The 25,808-nt window shown below is 45.6% G+C and overlaps 1 protein-coding gene across 1 annotated transcript in view; it reads left to right on the forward strand.

Moving 5' to 3' along the window:
• galnt9 (polypeptide N-acetylgalactosaminyltransferase 9) overlaps positions 1–25,808 on the forward strand; it is a 282,752-nt gene that overhangs the window by 76,134 nt on the left and 180,810 nt on the right. The window contains exons 4-5 of the mRNA XM_060843904.1: positions 1,842–2,016; positions 8,783–8,980. Coding sequence (XP_060699887.1) covers positions 1,842–2,016; positions 8,783–8,980 — 373 coding nt within the window. The remainder of the gene's footprint in view (positions 1–1,841; positions 2,017–8,782; positions 8,981–25,808) is intronic.

Here is a 25,808-nt window from a genome sequence, read left to right on the forward strand (position 1 = left end):
TGGCCAGCATTTATTGCCCATCCCTAATTACCCAGAGGGCAGTTAAGAGTCACCCACATTGATGTGGGCCTGGAGTCACATATTGGCCAGACCAGGTAAGGATGGCAGTTTCCTTCCCTGAAAAGGACATGAGTGACCCAGATGGGTTTCAAACAAATCATCCACAGCTGTGCGATCATTAGAATTGTAATTCTAATTTTTTTATTGAATTCAAGCTCTCCGGTATTTGTTAAGGTAGGATTTGAACCCAAGTCTGGAGAACTATGCCTGGATCAGTGATAAAACCACTGAGCCATCACCTCCCCTGAGTGGGTGTGGGAGTTTTCCGTTCCCATAATTCACTGGGTAAAAATATTCCAAAAATAGGACAATCCTGTAGAAATCTCTTTATTCAATGAGTGGGGAGAATGGGACTTCCATGTACAGGTTATGGTGAACAGAATACACATACTTAAAGGGGGAGCTGGATGGGAGAACACAACTGAGGTAGGTGATAGGAGAACACACGTGATGAAATGTCGGAGGATTGAGAGGAGGAGACTCATATGAAGCAGAAGTGCAAATATCAGCTGCTTCCCACCCCCCTCTCCCCCCCCAACATTACCCTCTCTTTCATTCATTGGCTCCAAACCATCATGGGCTTGTTGGGCCAAATGGCCAGTCTCTGTGCTGTAAAATCTGCACAAATCGAATTCTCCTGGATTGTGACAGTGGTGCATTCTCAGCTTTGATACATTAATGGCTGATTCAAACGTTGTGAGGCACCAATCGACGGCCTTCAGTAACTCTGCAGACTCTGTGTTCTCACCCATTCTTTCAAACCCTCAAGACAGTCTCGGGTTCTGGCTCTCCATTGTCTGTGTCTCTGTCTCACACATCCACTGTCATAGAGGTCTACAACACAGAGAAAGATGCTTTGACTCATTTTGACCAGTACAGAAGCAAACCACCATCTAATTATTCTAATCCAATTTACCAGCACTTGGCCCAGGCCTTGTATACCTTGGCATCACAAGTGCACATCTATAGCCTTCTTAAAATGTTCTGAAGATCTGTGCCCCTCCCACCCTTACAGGCAGGGAGTTTCAGATTCCCACCACCCTCTGGCTGGAAGAAAATTTCCTCACATCTCCTCCAAACCTTCTACCCCTTACGTCAAATCTATGTTCCCAGTCACTGATCCTTCCACCTCTGTCCTGTCTACTCTGTCTATGGTCCTCAATTTTATCCATTTCAATGATGTTCCCCTTCAATCTCCTCTGCTATAAAGAGAAATAACCCCAGTCTGTCCAATCTCTCTTCAGAACTGAAACCTGCCAACCTTGTCTGTCCCTCCTGCTGTTTCTAACACTCACTGTCTCTCTCTTTTGCTTTCTCCTCCTATATTGTCCATGGGCCCAGATTAATTGTCTTGATGTACCATTATTTATTCTACAGCACAATAGTCTCGTTGCTGTGCAACTCCACACTATACAAGAATTGCACAATACAAATAACACTTAAGGTGTAGGTGATTTAATTACATTACAGCCAATGTACATTTTAAAGACTTGCACTTTCGAAACAGCATCCCCTATTTGTCAGTCACATTACAGTGAATTCACATTAATGAAATGCATGTTATAGCAGAATGATCTGTATGTCAGTTAAACTTGCATTCACATTTCAACGTGTTCAAAGATGGTCAATTTACACCAAAATTCTTTGCCATTGGGGCACAGATTCAAATATTCAACAGTGGTCCAGAAAGGACAGTCTGGGAAAGGCTGATGTTGAACTCATGAGACATGTAGCCAACTCAGTCTCGGTTTGTAATACAACAATGTCTCTGTTCTTTTTAGTGGAACTGAAAATCAATCTGGACCAGTATATCAACAAAAGGTACCCAGGACTTGTGAAAATAGTTCGGAATAGCAAGAGGGAAGGGCTGATTCGAGCCAGAATACAGGGCTGGAAGGTAGCGACTGCGCCAGTGGTTGGGTTTTTCGATGCTCATGTCGAGTTCAACGTTGGGTGGTGAGTAATGCTGTTCCACACCTTGTTATTTCATCAAATGTCGGGCTCGTTTTCACCTGCCTTGACCAGACTTTTCCAGGATGTTTCACACGCTTTATGACATCACTTCACATAGAATGAATCTTTCATTCAAAAACTCAACAATGAATTCATTCCGAGCAAAACAAGACCTAAGATTAAGGATTTCAGGGGATCGGGGAGGGAAAGATTTTGGACATTTGTTCTTGAAATGCTTTAGGCAATAAACACAGATCCCTCTGTCAGTGATAACTTCCTGTAGCATTTCCTTTTGTAAGTGGTTGACTCCAGTCAGTTTCTTGTTCAGAGAAATTCAGAGTATCTCATCAAGACTGGGCCTTTAAAACTATGAAATGGAAGTCCACAAACAAATATTAATCCTTATGGAAAATTGTTGAGGCATGTTTCACTGAAGATTTTATCTTGTACTCATCAGGACAATTTGCAAGAAATAACAGACAAAATGCAAGTATTGCTTTCTGTCTACATGGTATTTCTCACTGTGATGATACTGTACCCTTTCAGGGATGGGTTCTATGCTGTTTCTCTTGTGTTATCACAATAGTGCAGAAATGTCTCTTTCAGACAAATGGTTGGTAAACAGCTTTGAATTCTCCCTCTGTGTTTCTTTTGAAAAGTAAGATAAAACAATCAAGAGTGGGTAGGGTCAGGCCTACGCAGACCCAAAAGGATTTTGGCTTCGTTTTCATTTGTTGATTAGGTTTTACTGGCAGCTAGAGCTAAAAGCTCAAGTTCCCTGCTATTAGAGTGAAGTCTTGGAAAGCCAGACTTTCTCTAAAAAAAACCAGAAAGAGAAGATTGTTTCTCTCTTCTGGACTGGAGAGAGACAGCATGTGAGAATCATAACTGTAAGGATGTTTATAGGATGCTGCCTATACTGTAACAATTGATGATTAGTGACTAAATACTACGTTATCATAAGTATTTCCATAGAGTAAAGTTATATCAATTCTTCTTTTTGTAGTATTTTAACCGTGTTGTAAGAATAAAGTGTGTTTTCATCAAAGCTTAGTGGTGGACTAATTGAATCATATCTGAAACACAGGGCCTTACACAGGGCATTTTATATTTTTTAAAAGTTAGGCTCCCACCGTAACAGTTTGGGGGATCTAGTCTGATCCAAAACGCTTGTAAAGTGTCCTGATGAGTGCAAGATAAAAAGCTTAGTCAGAATGTGTCTTTTCTGGGTAAAACTCAAATTAGATTAGATTCCCTACAGTGTGGAAACAGGCCCTTCGGCCCAACAAGTCCACACCAACCCTTGAAGATTAACCCACCTGGACCCGTTTCTCTCTTGACTAATGCACCTAACACTATGGGCAATTTCCTCATGGCCAATTCACCTGACCTGCACATCTTTGGACTGTGGGAGGAAACCCACACAGACACAGGGAGAATGTGCAAACTCCACACAGTCAGTCGCCTGAGGCTGGAATTGAACCTGGGTCCCTGGCGCTGTGAGGCAGCAGTGCTAACCACTGTGCCACCCTATATGTTCCAATTCTGGAATACCAAGTGATTGTTAACATTCTTTACTTATGAACCCTGAATCACAATGTCATAGAGCTATACAGCACAGTGAGAGGCAGGAAAAGTAAGAAGCTGTTGGTGATAATTCTACCTAAGCCTCTGGAAAAGCCCCTTCTTGTGTCTGAAGAGTGTGGAACAGTTGGCAATGGCATACGACAACTCGAATACACTCAATGTGGTATGCTCCTAGGGTATAGCAATAGTACAAGCTCACAATGACACTGGTTGGCTTAGCATTCTCATGGCTCCGGATCTACCTTAGGCTGGGCATATTCAGGAACAGGTGACCAACCTGCTCTACGCAAAAGGCACTGGTGAGTTGTTTGTGAAAAGCCAGTGGGCCATGGGAATTGCTGGCTGGCCGGCATTAATTGCCCATCCCTAGTCACTCAGCTTCAGGGCGGCTTGCTAGGCCATTTCAGAGTGAATACTGCAGATGCTGGAGCACCACACTAATCTCGGCCATTTCAGAATCAACCACATTGCTGTAGGTACGTAATGCATTGGCTGACATAGTTTGTCAATGGTGCAAGCCAATATTCACACATGCGGTGCCTGTATTTATTTTTTTTTAATTCATTCAGGGATGTGGCATTGCTGGCCAGACAGCATGTATTAGGAGGAAGTGAGGACTGCAGTTGTTGGAGATCAGAGTCAAGGTTAGAGTGGTGTTGGAAAAACAAAAGTCCTTCATCCTCCTGCTCCTCAGATGCTGCTGGACCTACTGTGCTTTTCCAGCTCCACTCTAATCCTGAGGCAGCATTTATTGCCCACCCCTAATTACCCAGAGGGCAGTTAAGATTCAACCACATTGCTGTGGGTCTGGAGTCACATGTAGGCCAGACCAGGTAAGGATGGCAGCTTCCTTCCCTGAAGGACATTAGTCACCCAGTGGATTTTTCCTGCAATTGACACGTGAATCTTAGACCCATAATTCCAGAAATACTTTTCATTGAATTCAAACTCTACCATCTCTTGGGTCCCCAGAACGTTGAGTCATGGGGTTAGCAGTCCACGGATAATCCCATTAGGCTATCACCTTCCCCAAAGACTCATCTTTTCTCTCTTGACTGTCCTGTCTTTGTCCTGCACCAAGAATCCGTTTTGTCATTTGATCTCTTACAAAATCAACCTCGCTGAAATTTGCAAAAAATTCTTTCTCATGTCCAGCTTCCAGAGTCAGGTTGGGAGCCCAGAAATGCTGGCTGTAGGATTCCAAATGAAATTATAAAGAAGGTGGTGTGGTCATTCCTGGGAGTGACCATCTCAGACAATGGCCATTCCTTAGAATGACTCTCCCTGGGAGTGACTATCCTTTGGGATTGCTATCTGCTCAATATCACATTGTTATTCATGGGAGCTTCCTGTCCACAAATTGGCTACTGTTTTTCCAATGATAAAATAGTGGCTATGCGTCAGAAGAACGTCACTGGACATAACATGCTTTGTGACATTCTGAATGTAAGTTTTCCCATATTTAATGAGTGGATTAGAGAATTGAAGCCATTTGATTTTCTATCTTGTATCTTTCCTCCTGGACTTTGTCTGTGATTGGAGAAAAGGTGTGAGGACTACAGGTGCTGGAGAGTCAGAGTTGAAAAGTGTTGCACTGGAAAAGCACAGCCGATCAGGCAGCGTCCAAGGAGCAGGAGAGTCGACGTTTCAGGCATAATCTCTTCACCAGTAATTCCTGATGAAGGGCTTATGCCCGAAATATAGACTGTCCTCCTGCTCAGATGCTGCCTGATCAGCTGTGCTTTTCCAGTGCAACACTTTTTCGACTCTGTACGTGATTGGACACTGGAATTTTACTTTAGCCAATACTGATATGGCACTGCAGATCTTAAACTCTCATCTCCTGACTGAATGCTTTGCTTCTTTTGAGATTATTAGGACAGGTGGTCACGAGACAATACGTGACACCAAATCTACACAATGACTCATTTTTAAACAATACCATTAGTTGAGGTACATTATGAAAGCTGTGGGAATATTGAAACAATTGGTACAATTCTATCAAAGTTATCTGGAGGCTGTTTCTTAAAATATGTTCCTAATTGGATCAAATTGAATGCTTAAAACTATATAAGTACAATCAAACCTTCTCAAACATTGTATTTTTAAAAAATTTCCATTCAATTAACAGCTGCTTTGAATTTCCTTATTAACGGGAGAAGCTGATTAAATGCCTGTTGGGTCCCTTCAATTGAGAGAGAGTGTTGCTTTTCAATAGCAATTAATTGGTCATAAAATGTTTTAAAAAATAATTCTTTCAAGGAATTTTGACCTCATTGACAAGGTCAGCAATTTCTGCCCACCCCTAAATGCCCTTGAGCTGATGGTCTCACCGAATCATTTCAAAGGTCACGTTGCTGTGGGTCGGAGTCGCACGTAGGCCAGACCAGGTACAGACGGCAGGTTCCCTTCCCTAAAGGGCATTCATCAACCAGATGGAAATTTAATGACAATGATAGTTGTCATAGTTTCCACTTGCAGACGTTGGATTTATACTCCAGATTTTAGTTAATTTTAAATTTCATCTGTTGCTTTCGTTGGACTCAAACAGCATTAGCCCGGGGCTTTGGAACTTAGAGTCAACTGCGAGTATTGCTTTGCTACCAGCTGGGATTTAACTGGGTGCAAAACACTAACCTCAGGGTGAAAATGTTCAGCAACAGTAACATGAAAGAGATGGGTCTCTTCCAGTCACCTCCCATAGTCAGGTCAGGAGCCGAGAAACAGGCTGTGGGACCACAAGGAAGTTGTGAAAGAGGTGGTGTGACCATTCCTGGGAGTGACCATCCTTGGTAATAGTTGTCCCTTGGAGTGACCATGAAAAGGTGTATTCTAATAGTGGAGTGTTGGTGTTTACCTTCATTCACATACCTCAGGCTGCAGATCAGAATGCAGGCTTTGTCTATGGACTGGTGTTTAAGAGTTTGCAGATGCTGTGAATCTGGTATTGGGTGTAACTCCAAAGCAAGTGGGGCCACATTAGGAGCTAGTAGGGCAGGTGACAGACAGAGAAGTTTAAAAAGAGGAAGGAGGGAGACTGAGGTTTAAAAAGGGAATTCCAGAACTCATGTGAGACTGAGGCTGTCAGTGTTTGAAACCAAGGGATGTTCAATTGGCCAGCTTCAAAGTAGGATGGATATCTCCATGGATAGTAGGGCTGGAGAAAGTTACTGAGATCAGAAGGGGTAGTGTCTGAACGGGGCATTTAAAAACAAGGATGAGAATCTTAAAGCCAAGGTGTTGCCAAATGGGGAAGCGGTCAGCGAGGATGGGAAGGCATGGACCAGTGCAAAGTTGGGATAAAGGCAACAGAGCTTTGGAAGTACCTCCATTCACAATGCTGAAATCTATAGATAACATGGGACACTGGAAAACAGGAACAGGAGGAGGCCATTCAGCCCTTTGAGCCTGTTCTGCTATTCATTGCAATCATGGCTAACCATCCACTTCAATCCTGCTCCTACATTCTCCCCATGCCCTTTGATCCATTTAGCCCTAAGAAAGCTATCATAAAACTCATTAGAGACAAGAAAACTGCAGATACTGGTATCTAAAGTAGACAGGCAGGAGGGAGAGGGACACAGCAAGGCAGGCAGCATCAGGAGGGAGAGGGACACAGCAAGGCAGGCAGCATCAGGAGGGAGAGGGACACAGCAAGGCAGGCAGCATCAGGAGGGAGGGGGACACAGCAAGGCAGGCAGTATCAGGAAGGAGAGGGACACAGCAAGGCAGGCAGTATCAGGAGGGAGAGGGAACACAGCAAGGCAGGCAGTATCAGGAGGGAGAGGGACACAGCAAGGCAGGCAGCATCAGGAGGGAGAGGGACACAGCAATGCAGGCAGCATCAGGAGGGAGGGGGAACACAGCAAGGCAGGCAGTATCAGGAGGGAGAGGAACACAGCAAGGCAGGCAGTATCAGGATGGAGAGGGACACAGCAAGGCAGGCAGTATCAGGAGGGAGGGGGAACACAGCAAGGCAGGCAGTATCAGGATGGAGAGGGACACAGCAAGGCAGGCAGTATCAGGAGGGAGAGGGACACAGCAAGGCAGGCAGCATCAGGATGGAGAGGGACACAGCAAGGCAGGCAGCATCAGGAGGGAGAGGGACACAGCAAGGCAGGCAGTATCAGGATGGAGAGGGAACACAGCAAGGCAGGCAGCATCAGGAGGGAGAGGGACACAGCAAGGCAGGCAGTATCAGGATGGAGAGGGAACACAGCAAGGCAGGCAGCATCAGGAGGGAGAGGGACACAGCAAGGCAGGCAGCATCAGGAGGGAGAGGGACACAGCAAGGCAGGCAGCATCAGGATGGAGAGGGACACAGCAAGGCAGGCAGCATCAGGAGGGAGAGGGACACAGCAAGGCAGGCAGTATCAGGATGGAGAGGGAACACAGCAAGGCAGGCAGCATCAGGAGGGAGAGGGACACAGCAAGGCAGGCAGTATCAGGAGGGAGAGGGACACAGCAAGGCAGGCAGCATCAGGATGGAGAGGGACACAGCAAGGCAGGCAGCATCAGGAGGGAGGGGAAGTTGACAGTTTGGGTATAACCCTTCTTCAGGGCTGGGGGTGGGTGTGGGGGAGAGGTGGGGGCAGAGTGGTGAGATGGGGATAGGTGAAGACAGAGCTGAAAATGTGTTGCTAGTAAAGCGCAGCAGGTCAGGCAGCATCAAAGGAGTAGGAGAATCGACATTTCGGGCATGAGCCCTTCTTCAGCAACACATTTTCAGCTCTGATCTCCAGCATCTGCAGTCCTCACTTTCTCCTCATAGGTGAAGACAGGTAAGAGCTGGTTGGTCAGTGGGAGGAATGTCTCTGGTAGGTGGCTGGAAGGATTCAGCTTACAGTTTTAAGGATTTAACATTGAGTTCTCAATTTCAAATATCCTCCTTTCCCAACCACTCCCCATCCCTTCCAGCCACCTTTCGGATTCATCCCTCCCATTGACCAACCAGTTTGTACCCCATGCTTGTCTTCACCTTTCCCCACCACCCCCTCTATCTGCAGCTTCTCCCACACCCAAACCCAGTCCTGAAGAAGGGTTACACCTGAAACATTGACTTGCCCACCTGCTGATGCTGCAGTGTTCTTCCAGCTTATCTATTATAAAGGCGTGTCACATCAAGATTGTGGAGAATGGCAATATAACGTATCTGACCTGTGCGCTTCCATTTCCCGTGCAGGGTCCAGCCAGTCCTGAGTCGAATCAAGGAAGACCACACCCGCATTATTCTGCCAGCAATCGACAACATCAAGTACAACACTTTCGAAGTGCAGCAGTATGCTAATGCAGCCCATGGCTACAACTGGGGGTTGTGGTGTATGTACATCATCCCACCGCAAGAATGGCTGGACAGGGGAGATGAGGCTGCACCCATCAGGTAAGGAACACTGTGTGGCTCAGAGAACCCTGCAATCTGATCAGCTGGTTATGGGGTGGCACCTTATAGGGAGGAGGCGAATGCATAGGAGAGAGAACGCAGACACAACTTAGAAAAAAATGGTTCCAAGAACGAGAACCATTGGTGATGAGGAGAGATTGAAGAAGCTGGGATGTTTATACACTGGAGAAAATGCAGGGGAGAGTGAGACTGACATTGGTTTTCAAACCCAAAGCAGCTGTTCCTACTCATAAAGAAGAAAAAAAACACGAGAGATAATGTGCAAAAGCAGCAAGGATAGTGGGAGAAAAAAAACATTTTCACCCAGCAAGTGGTGAGGGTGTGGAATACACTGGCTGGAAAACTGGAGGAGGCAGGTTTGATTGGGACATTCGAGAGGGTGTGATGGTGCCATGGCTTTGAGATGCTGTTTAGACCTGTCTTTGCTTTTCTTAAAACAAAACCCTGATTTTGAACGAGAGGTAATGAGCACTCTGTAAACAGCTGGAGACGCTTTGGATTCTTTTATTTAAGGTTGGAATAGTAGAAGCAGCCTGAATGGGTGTGGTCAAGCTCCCACTCACTGAACCTGGGTTTTTAGTTTTGTAGGCTTTCAGTAGCAACTGTTGTTGGGGTCTCAGCAGGGTTAGAAGGCAGAGTATCCCTGCTAGCTGCTAACTCACTGTTTTCTTAATATTTTTCCTCCTCCATTGCTCTGGGAGTTGCATGGGAAAGACACATTCTGGATCAGTGGTGCTGGAAGAGCACAGCAGTTCAGGCTGCATCCAAAGTGCAGCGAAATAATTGTTTCGGGCATAAGCCCTTCATCAGGAATAAAAGCAGAGAGCCTGAAGGGTGGAGAGATAAACTAGAGGATGGTGGGGGTGGGGAGAAAGTAGCATAGGGTACAATGGGTGAGTGGGGAGGGGATGAAGGTGATAGGACAGGGAGGAGAGGGTGGAGTGGATAGGTGGTTATGGAGGCAGGCAACTGAGGAAGCAAATGTGGCTGTGGTACTGAGTTTGTTTCACGACATGGTTGAAGAGCTTCAAGGCAGAGGAAATGACCTGGGAGTTGCAGTGGGAGAGGGACTCCCTGAGATTCTTGTAGAGAGAGGAGGAAAACTTCAAGGCAGGCATCCTTGCAAGAGGATTCGCAGTAGGGTTAAAATTAATGAGGTAAAAACAATGACTGCAGATGCTGGAAACCAGATTCTGGATCAGTGGTGCTGGAGGAGACACACACACACACACACACACACACACACACACACACACACACACACACACAGAGTCTGTTTTCTGAAGTTGCCCTTTGCCAAGGGGATGTTACTGTATTGGAACAAGTTAATTAGTAATAGTTACTGTAGCTATTGTTTTGTTAAATTTTCTGTTAGAGTTAAGTGATTCCAATTCCTAGACAATCTGAATATTTGAGTGGTGGGGGGTTTGGACTGGTCCATTACAAGGGACATTGGAGAGAAATATTTTGCAGGGTAATGGAGGATAAAAAGGAGGAAACCGGTACTAGTGATGATGCTTGTTTGGAATCACAGTGGGCTGAATGACCTCTAACAAATTCTATGGTTCTGTGATTGTCCGGAGAAACTGGAAAGATTGACCTGGGTTGTCTTTGATCAGAGAAGATGAAGGGAAAGATTTAATGGAGGTATTCAAGCAGAAATAAGGAGAATGAGGGGCCTATTGTAGGAAGAGCAGTAACCAGAGGGCCATGGATTTAGGGTAATTGCTGAAAAAACTAGGAGTGATGGGAATTGGGTATTTTTGGGACATAGATGAGTTGTCATGATCTGGAATGAGTCACCTGGCAGGGCATTGGAAACAGATTCAATAGAAATGTTGGAGGCTGAGGGGTGACCTTATCGAGGTTTATAAAATCAAAGGGGGGCCATAAATAGGGTGAGCAGCCAAGTTCTTTTCCCCAGGGTAGGGGGGGTTTAATGAGAGAGGGGAAAGGTTTAAAAAGGGACCTGAGGGGCAACTTTTTCCACACATAGGGTAGCTCATATGTGGAATTAATTGCCAGAGGGAGTGGTAATGCAGATACAGTTACAACATTGAAAAATATATTTGGACAGGTCCGTGGATTCAAGGGATGTGGGCCAAATGCAGGAAAGTGGGACAAGTTTAGTTTGGGATATCTGGTCAGTATGGACGATTTGGACAGAAGGGTCTAGGAACTTTCAACAGGAAATTGGATAAAGACTTGTGCAGGAAACATTTGCAGAGCTATGGGGTTAAGGACATGGGGCAGTGGAACTATTGGCCTGTTCTTTCACAAAACCAGTACAGGCAGAGTGAACTAGAAGACCTCTTGCTGTATGAAGCACAGAGAAGGCTAGAGAAACTCAGCAGGTCTGGCAGGATCTGTGGAGAGAGAAACAAAAACAAAACAGGGCTAAAATTGAAACAGGAATCATAGTTCTTCAGTTTTCTGTGCTGTATCATTCCCCCATTTGTGACTTGTGTCACAATGCCCCTTCTCACACGTAGTAACATTTTCACAGTCAACTCAGTCCTCGCCACCAATTAAACATTTCACCTCGGTATCTCTTTAACAGCTTCTACTGTGCAACAAGTTGGCGTTAATGTTTGCTGACAGCACCCAGCTCTATCCCTCTCTCCTCCTGCACTGTTGTTAACTAAAACCAGATGGACTCTGTGACATCTTACTGTTGTGTGCAGAAATTCCTTCCAATTAATTAAATATTGGGGAGGCCATTGGCCCGAACGTTCCAATCAGTGTCAGTATTCACTGCTTCTCAAATAGACAATGACCCATTGACCAACAGACAAACAATCGCCAACTTCTGCTCCACAATGGAGGGGTCTCCCTCAGATCAGGGAGTTATGTTTTAAAAAGAAGCCAATTGAATCCAGGCTTTGAGTTTACAAAGATTCAGTTTATTAACTACTATACGTAGAACAGTACAGCACAGGCCGCTTGGCCCTTGATGTTGTGCTGACCTTTTATACTTCTAAGATCAGACTAACCTACATACCCTTCATTATGTGAACTTCCATGTGCCTATCCAAGAGTCACTTAAATGTCCCCAACGTATCTGACGTTACTACCACAGCTGGCAGTGCGCCCCAAACACTCATCCATCACTCTCTGTGTAAAGAACATATCTCTGACATCTCCCCTAAACCTTCCTCCAAACACCTTAAAGTTAGGCCCCCTCTCATGATAATCATTTCTGCCCTGGGAAAATGTCTCTGGCTATCCACTCTATCGATTCCTCTCAATACCTTGTACATGTCTATCAGATCACCTCTCATTCTTCTTTGCTTCAATGAGCAAAGCCCTAGCTCTCTCACCCTTGCTACATAAGACATCCCCTCCAGTCCCAACAACATCCTGGTAAATCTCCTCTGCACCCTCTCTAAAACTTCCACATCCTTCCTATAATGAGGCGACCAGACCTGAACACAATATTCCAAGTGCGGTCTAAGCAGGGCTCTGTAGAACTGCAGCATCGTCTCGCAACTCAATCCATGGGCAGAAATACTGACACAGTCACACAGATTAGGGACAAGAGGAGAGTCTAAAAGGTAAAGTTAAACAAAAAAAACAGATGTGTAAGTCACTCGGACTAGTCCAGGGTGGATAGTTGAACCTTGTGTTTATTACCATGGACTGTTATGGTAGCAATGATACTAGTCACTGATTAGTACTTTGAGATTCATCGTCCTGTCAGGTAATTACAGTCCCTATGATCTAAATTTTCTTTTGCAACTGGTTTGCAGCACTCAAGCCAGTCAATGACCTGTAGCACAAGGATGATTAAAGCATGCTAATGCTTCAATGCAGACTGGTACACATAAAAGCATTCAGTCCCACTAGTCAACTCCCGCAGAGTTGAAACTGGCTCATTAACCCTTGTCCTTAATGTATTCTTCCATGGGAAAAAAAAGTTACAAAATGTAACTGTAGTTTGGGATATAATCCACTGGGGTCAGCTTGCGATTAAGCGGGGATCATTAGTTCCTTTGTCACAAGAGATCACAGTCCAGTTTGTTTGATGTTTCTTTGACAGTAATGGTGATAATTTCCATGGATCTCCCTCTTTGGGTGTCTCTGCTTCTTCCCCCGCCCACCACCCTCTATTAAAATCATTCATCCATGCAAGTGAGAGAAGGAACGACTGAGTAAAAAGGCAGAGTGGAGGGTGTATTGTTAGATCCAGAAGATTTGGACCAGTGGTTTTGGTTCCCAGTCCAAACTCCATTTCCTAATTACCAGCAGCATCCATCTTCCTTGCAACAATCTGAGACTAAGATTACTTTATGTGCAATCCTGGGAAGAGTAGCTTGCAAAGTCCATTTTGTGTAGTCACCTGTCCCTACCTCCACAGCACCTCTTAACTTCACCCCTGGTTTAGCTCACCTGAAACCTTCCTTCATGCCTTTCTTAACTCGGAGCTCGATTCTTCCAGTGCCCTCCTGCCCTGGTTCCCCATCTGCTGCCCTCTACAAACCCGAGTCATTGAGTCAGAGGTCTACAGTGTAGCCCTTCAGCCCATTGAGTTTGCGTTGGTCCAAAACCATCTAACTCTTCTCGTCCCATTTCCCAGCACTTGACCCATAGCCTCGTGTGCCTTGGCATCACATGTTTACATTAAATACTTGAATGTTACAAGGGTTTCTGCCTCTCCCACCCTTACATAAAATAAGATCATTTCCGATCTATGACCTTCGCCCCATAATCCTGATACCTTTCGATAATTCAGCTCTAAAACATACTTGTCGACTCAATGACAGCTCCAAATGTCCAACACCATTTATATATGTAGGTTCTATTCAGCTTCACTCAAATACCTATCTTTTCCTATGCAAAATATCCTTGCCTGACATTAGGAACGAGTGTAAACTTTCTCACTGTCTACCCTTGCTGCTTCTCTTTTCTAGTTCAAACATTTCTAAACAAATTCAGTCCTAGTTTGTGCTGTCTCCTTAAGAATTTAATCTTTGGAGCCCAGGTTTAATTGTGGGCGTCACGGTGGCACAGTGGTTAGCACTGCTGCCTCACAGCGCCTGAGACCCGGGTTCAATTCCTGACTCAGGCGACTGACTGTGTGGAGTTTGCACATTCTCCCCGTGTCTGCGTGGGTTTCCTCCGGGTGCTCCGGTTTCCTCCCACAGTCCAAAGATGTGCGAGTCAGGTGAATTGGCCAGGCTAAATTGCCCGTAGTGTTAGGTAAGGGGTAAATGTAGGGGTATGGGTGGTTTCGGCGGGTCGGTGTGGACTTGTTGGGCCGAAGGGCCTGTTTCCACACTGTAAGTAATCTAATCTTAATTCTAGCCAACCAGCATGGCCATTCCTCCAACTATGGCAGCTCAGTGGTTAGCACTGCTGCCTCACAGCAGCAGAGACTCAGGTTCGATTCCCACCTCAGGTGATGTCTGTGTGGAGTTTGCATGCCTGCGTGGGTTTCCTTCAGGTGTTCCAGGTTCCGCCCACAATCCAAAGGTGTGCAGGTTAGCTGAGCTAAATTGCCCCATAGTGTTCAGAGATGTGTGGGTTAGGTGCATTAGTCAGGGGTAAATATAGGGGAATGGATCTGGGTAGGTTACTCTTCGGAGGATTGGTGTGTACTCATTGGGCCGAAGGGTCTGTCTCCACACAGTAAGGATTCTATTTCTAATTCTTATCATTTCTAAGGAAGAATACTTGATTAGATGGAGATTTCTAGGGGTCTGGACCTGGTAGCTGCTCTCCCCACAATGATCAAAACTTGAAAAGGCACGCTCCAAAACAAGGAAAATAAACTTGACAATTTGAGCAGAGAAAATGTAAAAGAGACTCCACTGAAAAACTCAGTAGGAACTAACACTGAGAAAATGCCAAAAGTTGGTCGGGTAAAGAGACAATTAAAAAGGAGAAATTTCACAGATGCTGGCCCCCTGGAAGCTGGATTAAATCTGTGCCAACATGAAGCCCAGTGCTACATAACCCCTGATCAATTCTACACATGAAGGCAAATGTTCACTTCATTTGCCTTGGCAACAGCAGTCTCCATCCAGGGCTTCCACTGCTTCTGTCTCCATGACAACTAAGTAGTGTGGTCTGTGGCCCAGATCATTAGAAGCAGTTAGTTTTGGAGGACAGATGAAGCGGGTTTGAGCATTTGGCTTTGAATAACCTCGCTCCGAGAGAACTCACTAGAAAGAAACAGAACGCAAACAATCTTTCCTTCAGGAAAGTGTGGATGGTTAATGAAGGGGAGAAAAGGAAAGATTAGATTAGATTACTTACAGTGTGGAAACAGGCCCTTCGGCCCAACAAGTCCACACCGACCCGCCGAAGCGTAACCCACCCATACCCCTACATTTACCCCTTACCTAACACTACGGGCAATTTAGCATGGCCAATTCACCTGACCCGCACATCTTTGGACTGTGGGAGGAAACCGGAGCACCCGGAGGAAACCCACGCAGACACGGGGAGAACATGCAAACTCCACACAGTCAGTCGCCTGAGTCGGGAATTGAACCCGGGTCTCTGGTGCTGTGAGGCAGCAGTGCTAACCACTGTGCCACCGTGCCGCCCGTTCCATCTCTTGTTAGATATGCAAATACAACAAATTTATGCCAGAAATAGATATACCCAAAGTTACCATAAATCTGCTAAATGTGAATGTTGAACTCAACCAACAGTTAAAAGGGGACTTGAGATTTACAACCGCTGCAGTTCAGGTTTGCAATATGGGGTTGTTTGTAGAGGAAGTGAACTAGTTCAGTTCTTTTATGGGAAGGGTCATGTCTTCGCTTATTCAGAATGGGCATTTCTCCTTCCAAATACAACATTTAAATGGATTCCTGAGCTAAGAGAGTCGTCCTGAGGAGAGGGGAATGATAATCTCAGGAATGTAAAAGAATTTGAGGCAATCACATTGAAATGTACAAAAAATGATTTTGGGGTTCAGCAGGCACCGGGGAGCTGTTCCACACTGGCTGCAGGGATAGTTTAAATGCAAAGTGCATTATCTCAGTCCATTTAGGATGGATTGAAGGGGAAATCTCTTCCCTATGAGGGTGGTAAATCTTTGTAGCTTCCTTTGCCCGAAAGCAGTGAATGTTCAGCTATTGGGCAAAGTCAGAAGTAATTTTATTAGACAATAAGGAAATTAAACATTCAGGATTTGGAGAATTTAGACTCAAATTATTTTTAAAATCCCTGGAATTGAAAAGCTGGCCTCAGTGATCGTAGACCTAATTAAATTTTCATGAAAACCTATCTGGTTGACTGATGCTCTTTAGGGAAGAAAATCTGCTGTCCTTACCTGACCTGGCCTACATGTGACTCCAGACCTACCCAATGTTGCCTCGAAGCTGCACACATTTGCAGCCACTCCGATATTCTACACATGGCAATCAGTGTCATCATCCTGATCAATTGACTTCTCATTTCAGAAGTCACTGCTACAGACAGAGTTCCTGTTGGAAGACAGGAGGAACGGTGAACCCACAGCAATGTGGTTCGCTCCTGACTGCTCCCGGAGTTGGCCTCTCAGTCACACACACATGAGCATTAAATACTAGCTTTGCCAGTGACCCTTGCATCACGTCAATACTTTATAAATAATTCCTGAAATCAAGTTCTCAATTTAAAGAGAGTTGGTTGCAACTGGCCTTACTGCCTAGATGACGGACTGGGTAAAGGACATTAGACTTGACAAGTTGAGGACTCCACTTGCTAACCAACACTGCCTGGTGGAGGAACCATCCATCCGTTGTGTTCAGGCAGTTGGCCTGGCTAGTTCCCAATGAGCAGAGTCCTTTGGTACAATAACTAACATTTATCGGTTGTCATAGAGTCATAGTCAGAGATATACAGCACAGAAACAGACCCTTCAGTCCGACTCGTCAATGCTGACCAGAAATCCCAACCCAATCTAGTCCCGCCTGCCAGCACCCGGCCCATATCCCTCCAAACCCTTCCTATTCATATACCCATCCAAATGCCTCTTAAATGTTACAATTGTACCAGCCTCCTCCACATTCTCTGGCAGCTCATTCCATACACGTACCACCCTCTGTGTGACAAAGTTGCCCCTTAGGTCCCTTTTATATCTTTCCCTTCTCACCCTAAGCCTATGCCCTCTAGTTCTGGACTCCACCACCACAGGGAAAAGACTTGGTCTATTTAACCTATCCATGTCCCCCGTGAATTTACAGAAGTTTATAAGGTCACCCCTCAGCCTCCGACGCTCCAGGGAAAACAGCCCCACTCTATTCAACCTCTCCCTACAGCTCAAATCCTCCAACCCGGCAACATCCTTGTAAATCTTTTCTGAACCCTATCATGTTTCAAAACACCCATCCGTTAGGAAGGAGACCAGAATTGCAAAAGTGGTCTAACCAATATCCTGTACAGCCGCACCATGACCTCCCAACTCCTGTACTCAATATTCTGACCAATAAAGGAATGCATACCAAATGCCTTCCTCACTATCCTATCTACCTGCGTCTCTACTTTCAAGGAGCTATGAACCTGCACTCCAAGGTCTCTTTGTTCAGCAACACTCTCCAAGACCTTACCATTAAGTGTATAAGTCCTGCTAAGATTTGCTTTCCCAAAATGCAGCACCTCACATTTATCTGAATTAAACTCCATCTGCCACTTCTCAGCCCATTGGCCCATCTGGTCCAGATCCTGTTGTAATCTGAGGTAACCCTCTACACTGTCCACTACACATCCAATTTTGGTGTCATCTGCAAACTTACTAAGTTTACCTCCTATGTTCACATCCAAATCATTTATGTAAATGATCAAATGTAGAGGGCCCAGCACCGACCCTTGTGGCACTACACTGGTCACAGGCCTCCAGTCTGAAAAACAACGCTCCACCACCACTCTCTGTCATCTACCCAATTTGAGCCAGTTCTGTATCCAAATGGCTAGCTCTCCCTGTATTCCATGAGACCTAACGTTGCTAATCAGTCTCCCATGGGGAACCTTGTCGAACGCCTTACTGAAGTCCATTTAGATCGCTTCCACTGCTCTGCCCTCATCAATCCTCCTTGTTGTTACTTCTTCAAAAAACTCACATCAAGTTTGTGAAACATGATTTCTCACACACAAAACCATGTTGACTATCCCTAATCAGTGAGGGACACTTTCCTCATTCCTGAAGAAGGGCTTATGCCCGAAACGTTGATTCTCCTGCTCCTTGGATGCTGCCTGACCTGCTGCGCTTTTCCAGCAACACATTTTCAGCTCAGTATCCCTAATCAGTCCTTGCCTTTCCAAATACATGTGCATCCAGTCCCTCAGGATTCCCTCCAACAACTTGCCCACCACCGACATCAGACTCACTGGTCTATAGTTCCCTGGCATTTCCTCACCACCCTTCTTAAACAATGGCACCACATTAGCCAACCTCCAGTCTTCCAGCACCTCATCTGTGACTATCGATGATACAAATATTTCAGCAAGGGGTTCAGCAATCATTTCTCTAGCTTCCCACAGCGTTCTAGGGCACACCTGATCAAGTCCTGCATTTATGCATTTCAAGACTGTCGCTCCGAAAGCTAGTGTGCTTCCAATTAAACCTGTTGGACTATAACCTGGTGTTGTGTGATTTTTAACTTTGTACACCCCAGGCCAACACCGGCATCTCCAAATTAAGACTTCAAGGTGGTGATCTTGGAAATGGACTGATTTTTCACTGTGGCACCTACAGGTGTTAAATGCCTCTTTTTCCATTCTACTTAATGTCTGTCAGGAAGTAACAAGATGGTGGGTGAGTTGGAAGTGAATTTGATAATCAGTTGGTCTATCACAGCCTGTGAATTTTGTCTGCCTGTAATTACACAATCAAACAAGGTAGTGTGTAGTGTAAGTTACACAGTGCATTATGTGTACACCTGTGCCTCTCAAATTGCAGGGGGGCATATTTTTGGACAAGACAGGAATACGCCTGTACCCCAAATGAGCTGGAGTGTCATGTACAGTTCTGGAATTCACATTATGGGAGGGATGTGTTTGTACTGGGGATGGTGGAGAGGAGATGTACCAGGATATTGTCTGGCCTGAAGAGTTTTAATTATGAAGAGAGATTGGACAGACTGGGATTGGTTTTCGCTGGAACAGAGTAAACTGAAGGGGAACATGATTGAGATGTCTAAAATGATGTGGGGTATGGACAGGGTAGACAGGGAGAAACTTTTCCCAGTGATGGAGGAATCAGTGACCAGGGGCAGAGATTTAGGATAAGGGGCAGGTGATTTGGACCGGTTGTGAGGAAAACTTTTCTTACCCAGAGGGGGGTGGGGAATCTGGAACTCACTGCCTGAGAAAGGGTGGGAGAGGCAGAAACCCTCAGAACATGAGAGAAATATTTAGATGTACTCTTTCATAGCCCATAGTCTTGTGTGATTTGGCAAAATACTGGGAAATAGGATTAGAATAGCGAGGTGGATGTATTTGACCATAATGGGTTTTCTATGTTGCAGAGTTCTATAGTTCGATGAGTCTAGACCTGACATCTGGCAACAGTGAGGCAGGGAGTTGGATCTTTTTACAGAGCTCATAGCACTTCCTGTCTTTCTTATTCAATAAGATTGATGTCCCGAGGAAACAGAGCCATTCTACAGCAGCTTACCTGGTCATAGCACCACAAGATATAGGAGCAGAATTAGGCTGTTCAGCCCATCGAGCCTGCTCCACTATTCGGTCATGACAGATATGTTTCTCAACCCCATTCTCCTGCTTTCCCCAGTAACCCTTGATCCCCTTACCAAAAATCAAGAACCTCTCTGTCTTAAATGCACTCAATGGTTTGGCTTCCACAGCTCTCTGCAGCAATGAGTCGCACAGAGTCACTACCCTCTGGCAGAAGAAATTCCTCCTCATTTCCATTCTAAAGGGTTGTCCCTTCACTGAGGCTGTTCCCTCATGTCCTAGTCTCTCTTACTAGTGGAAATATCTTCTTCAGGAACACTGTAACTGGTCTCTCAGCATTTTGTAAATTTCTATCAGATCCCTCTTTCTCCTATTAGACTCAACTGAGCCAGTGTCCCTCTCCAGAGAGACATGTTTGCCCAGGCTGGTTACTGATGGCCTAGTCACCCCTCCCCAGTCACCTCCTAGTCACCCCCCCTCCTCACCCCCCCCCCCCACCCCACCAATGCCAGCATGGCTTTCCTTAGAAACAGGACCCAAAAATTCCTCCTCATCTCGGTTCTGAATGGTCGTTCCTTCACTTTGAGCCTATGCCCTCGGGTCTGTGAGTCTCTTACTGGTGGAGGCATCTTCTCCACATCCAATCTATCCAGGCCTTCGAAAGTTACAGAATACGAGCGAGTTTGGGAAGATTTGTAACTGAGGTTGAGGTTCTGGATGTAGGTTTGCTCACTGAGGTGGAGGGTTCGTTCTAATGAAACACTGGTGGCATGGCCCGCTTTCTGTTTAGGTGTTTGGGTTTGTGACATTTCCTGTCATGATGTCATTTCCAGTTCTTTTTCTCAGGGGTTGGTAAATGGGATCCAAGTCAATATATTTGTTGATAGAGTTCCAGTTGGAATACCGTGCTTCTAGGAATTCTCGTGAATGTCTCGGTTGGCTTGTCCTAGGATGGATGTGTTATCCTAGTCGAAGTGGTGTCCTTCCTCAACTGTATGTGAGGATACTAGTGAGATGGATCCTGTCTTTTTGTGGCTAGTTGATGTTTATGTATCCTGGTGGCTAGTTTTCTGCCTGTTTATCCAACATAGTGTTTGTTAAAGTTCTAGCAAGGTATTTTGTAAATGACATCAGTTTTACTTGTCTGTATAGGGTCTTTCAAGATCATTAGCTGCTGTTTTAGTGTGATGGTGGGTTTGTGGGCTACCATGATGCAGTATTAGAAACACTGAAAGACAACCAACTCACAAAAGAAACCCAGCAAACCATCAGACAGGCAGTCACACCAACATTAAACAGGAAAAAAGGAAGGAAGCATACAATACACAAGAAAGAAAAGCACTAGAAAGACTAAAAAAGATAAAAACATTGTTATCCTACCTGTAGACAAAGGACGCTTGACAATCATTGTAAATCAAAGAGACTACATTGAAAAAGTGAACACACTACTTGCAGATACCAACACTTACAAACAAGTGGCGATATACCCAACCCCACAACTAGAGAGCCGAATCACAGCCCTACTCAAAAAAACCTGGAGAAATAAATAAGACCGACTTCCAAAACAAAACTGAAACCAGACGGATCCAACACACCACCGTTTCTACGGATTACCCACAATTCACAAACAAGGACCCCCCCCCCCCCCCCCCCCCCGCCGCCTCAGACCCATAGTCTCGCTACCTGGAACTCCGACTTACACAGACTGGCCAAGGAGCTACACCAAAGACTAAAACACCTAGTCGAGGACTCACACCACTCCATCCACTCTATCCAAGAATTCCTGAAGACCAAAGACACCAAGATAGAAGACAATGAAATAATAGTTTCCTTTGAAATAAGAGCCCTGTTCACATCCATCAATATTAACCTGGTCAGGGAAACACTGACTACACTATTACAAGAACCAAAGACACATACACCAAACACCACCAACTGCAAGGACAATATCATCAAGCTAGTGGACCTATGTCTTCCCACCCACTTCACCTTCAACAACAAAACCTACAGATAAACCAACAGAACACCCATGGGACCTCCGATATCAGGGTTCTGACAGAGGCAGTAATGCAGGGACTCAAAAAAAAACCCAACTCTGCCAACCATCCAACCCAAACTTTGAGTCTGCTATGTGGATGACACCTTTGTCATCACTAAACAAAACAAGTTAGTGGAAACTTCAAGATCATCAATAATACCCTTAATGGTATAAAATTCACTAAAGAGGAGGAAAACAACAACAAACTGCCATTCCTAGATGTCACAGTAGAGCAAACAGCCAATGGGGAACTTCAAACCAGCGTCTCCAGGAAAACAACACATACAGACCAAATATTGAACTATAGAAGCAATCATCTCAACATTCATAAACGAAGCTGCATCAGAACATTATTTCAATGAGCCAAAACACACTGCAGCACAGAGGAACTACGCAGAGCAGAGGAAAATCACCAATACAGTGTATTCAAAAAGAATGGGTACCCAATGAACACAATCCTCTGATTTCTCAACGAGTAAAAAATGAGGTCTGCAGATGCTGGAGATCACAGCTGCAAATGTGTTGCTGGTCAAAGCACAGCAGGCCAGGCAGCATCTCAGGAATAGAGAATTCGACGTTTCGAGCATAAGCCCTTCATCAGGAATAAGAGAGAGAGAGCCAAGCCGGCTGAGATAAAAGGTAGGGAGGAGGGACTAGGGGGAGGGGCGATGGAGGTGGGATAGGTGGAAGGAGGTCAAGGTGAGGGTGATAGGCCGGAGTGGGGTGGGGGCGGAGAGGTCAGGAAGAGGATTGCAGGTTAGGAGGGCGGTGCTGAGTTGAGGGAACCGACTGAGACAAGGTGGGGGGAGGGGAAATGAGGAAGCTGGAGAAATCTGAATTCATACCTTGTGGTTGGAGGGTTCCCAGGCGGAAGATGAGGCGCTCCTCCTCCAGCCGTCGTGTAGTTGTGTTCTGCCGGTGGAGGAGTCCAAGGACCTGCATGTCCTCGGTGGAGTGGGAGGGGGAGTTAAAGTGTTGAGCCACGGGGTGATTGGGTTGGTTGGTTCGGGCGGCCCAGAGGTGTTCTCTGAAGCGTTCCGCAAGTAAGCGGCCTGTCTCACCAATATAGAGGAGGCCACATCGGGTGCAGCGGATGCAATAGATGATGTGTGTGGAGGTACAGGTGACCCCAAGGGATCCTTCCATATCCGCCACAAGTTCACCTGTACCTCCACACACATCATCTATTGCATCCGCTGCACCCGATGTGGCCTCCTCTATATTGGTGAGACAGGCCGCTTACTTGCGGAACGCTTCAGAGAACACCTCTGGGCCGCCCGAACCAACCAACCCAATCACCCCGTGGCTCAACACTTTAACTCCCCCTCCCACTCCACCGAGGACATGCAGGTCCTTGGACTCCTCCACCGGCAGAACACAACTACACGACGGCTGGAGGAGGAGCGCCTCATCTTCCGCCTGGGAACCCTCCAACCACAAGGTATGAATTCAGATTTCTCCAGCTTCCTCATTTCCCCTCCCCCCACCTTGTCTCAGTCGGTTCCCTCAACTCAGCACCGCCCTCCTAACCTGCAATCCTCTTCCTGACCTCTCCGCCCCCACCCCACTCCGGCCTATCACCCTCACCTTGACCTCCTTCCACCTATCCCACCTCCATCGCCCCTCCCCCTAGTCCCTCCTCCCTACCTTTTATCTCAGCCGGCTTGGCTCTCTCTCTCTTATTCCTGATGAAGGGCTTATGCTCGAAACGTCGAATTCTCTATTCCTGAGATGCTGCCTGGCCTGCTGTGCTTTGACCAGCAACACATTTGCAGCTCTGATTTCTCAACGACAAGCCCAAACAAGCAGACAAAACACATTCAAAAACTCTATCACTCTCCCCTACATCAAAGATATCTCTAATATGGCTGCCAGACTACTCAGACCCCTTGGCATCATAGTAGCCCACAAACCCACCAACACACTAAAACAGCAGCTAATAAACTTGAAAGACCCGATACAGACAACAAGTAAAACAAATACATTTACAAAATACCGTGCAAGAACTGTAACAAACACTACATTGGACAAACAAGCAGAAAACTAGCCACCAGGATACATGAACATCAAATAGCCTCTCTCACTAGTATCCTTCCATACAGGTGAAGAAGGACATCACTTTGACTAGGACAACACAGCCATCCTAGGACAAGCCAAACAGAGACACGCATGAGAATTTCTAGAAGCGTGGCATTCCAACTGGAACTCTATCAACAAACACATTGACTTTGATCCCATTTACCACCCCTGAGAAAAAGAACAGGAAATGATGTCACCATAGAAAATGACCACCAACCCAAGGAAACCTAAACACAAAGAGAAAGTGAGCCATGCCACCGGTGCTTCATGCGGAGGCTCACTCATGATGTTACCCAGTTATGGTGATGAGACTATGAGGAACGGTCAAGGACAAAGGAAGGATGATGGGTGACCCAATAGCATTCTGGAATTTTGCTCACTGAGCTGAAAGGTTCTCTTCAGAAAGTTGATGTTAGCCTGAACTGGGTCCGTTGCATGTCTTGATTTACCCTCCATTCCCACTGGTCGAAAAACCAGTCCAGCAGCCAATGGTGTGATAGCACCCACCCACCCAGCTCCATCCCTGCCCCCACAAAATTTCTAAGGTTGGGCTAGGTGGAATGACGACAATAGACCTCCTTTTAGAAGTTGAACCACGCTTTATTTCCTGAATTACACATTGCTTCCGTCAACATGAATATCCCTCATTCCCTCATCTCAATGGCAAGATGAGGTTGGGACATTTTGTATATATAGAAACACTCCCATTCCACAAATGCACAATAGTGTAAACTAGTGAACTTGGATAGCATCCAGTTGCCACTTCTCCACTAAGTCCGTTATTGCCATTGGATCATAGTTTCACTAAACCCTTCTGGTCAGAATTCTCACAACACAATAATCTGGCCCCAGTCTAGGGTTCTGCTCATTGATACTTGAGATGTTGAAGAAGAGGTTGGTGAAGACAGTGTCACTGGAGGTTGACGGGTTGGTGGCGATGTGCTAACAAGCTTTGAAAGGCTAATGAAGGTGACATGAATCGAGTTTGAAAGGACAGTGAATGCATGTCCAACCTAATCTGAAAGGTAACAGAAGCAGTCATCAATAGAGATTGACAGGATAGTGAAGATAGCATTGATGGAGCTTGAAAGGATGGAGGCAGTGTCATGAGTAGAGATTGAAAGAACAATGAATGAATGTCTAGTTAGAGATTTAAAAGGTTGGTCAGTCACAGAGATACAAAACTCTTGAGAATATGTGTGATAGTGTGGCATTGTAAATAATCTGCAGTGAGCTCAAATAAATCTCTATATTGATTTCAGATTTTGCCGATGGTTCTGTGGTCTGATGCTTCGGGGCCTTGAGGCTGTGGTACACAAACAGATTAGTACACTTTAACAATGACATCGAATAACTCCCTGGAAAAACCCAGCTCAGTGCTCTCTGCATGTTTAGACGAATACATTCAGAGAATGATTCTCTCCTAGTCAATGGATTAAAACCATATTTGAGTATACAAGATGTGCAATGAAAACAGGCCATTCAGCCGATGGGATCATGCCTGACCTGGCTTTCCTCCGCTCCACTTTCCTGCCTTTTCCCTATAACCCACAATTCCCTTCCTGATTAAAAACCTATCTGTCTGTCGCAGCATTGAGGAAAGTGAATGTTATCGGTCACATAGTTTTCATTAACCTGGTCAGACAGATTTATGATGTATCTCTGGAGCATATAGGACTTGAGCTGTAGCCCCTGACCTCAGGAGATGGAGATATTATCATTGCACTGCAAGACCCAGCTGTTATCACTTTAGGTGGCATTTGAACCGGTGTCGTCTGGACCAGAAGCAGAAATGTGGCTCCAATGGCAAGACCCCAATAACTCATCTTTTCCTCAGAGAATAGAGGTTGACCATATCACAGCGGCAAAAACAAAAGGCAGATGCTGGAAATCTGATAAAAACAAATTGCTAGAGGAACTCAGCAGACCTGGCAACTTTTGGAAAGGTTAACGTTTCAGGTCCAGTGACCCTTCTTCAGGCTAACTCGGTTTCTCTCTCCAGAGCCTGAAGACAGGTTGAGAGACCTGAAACATTAACCATTTCCATTTGTCACCAGACTT

The sequence above is a fragment of the Hemiscyllium ocellatum genome, chromosome 24, assembly GCF_020745735.1.
Source record: "Hemiscyllium ocellatum isolate sHemOce1 chromosome 24, sHemOce1.pat.X.cur, whole genome shotgun sequence".
NCBI classification, from domain to species: domain Eukaryota; kingdom Metazoa; phylum Chordata; class Chondrichthyes; order Orectolobiformes; family Hemiscylliidae; genus Hemiscyllium; species Hemiscyllium ocellatum.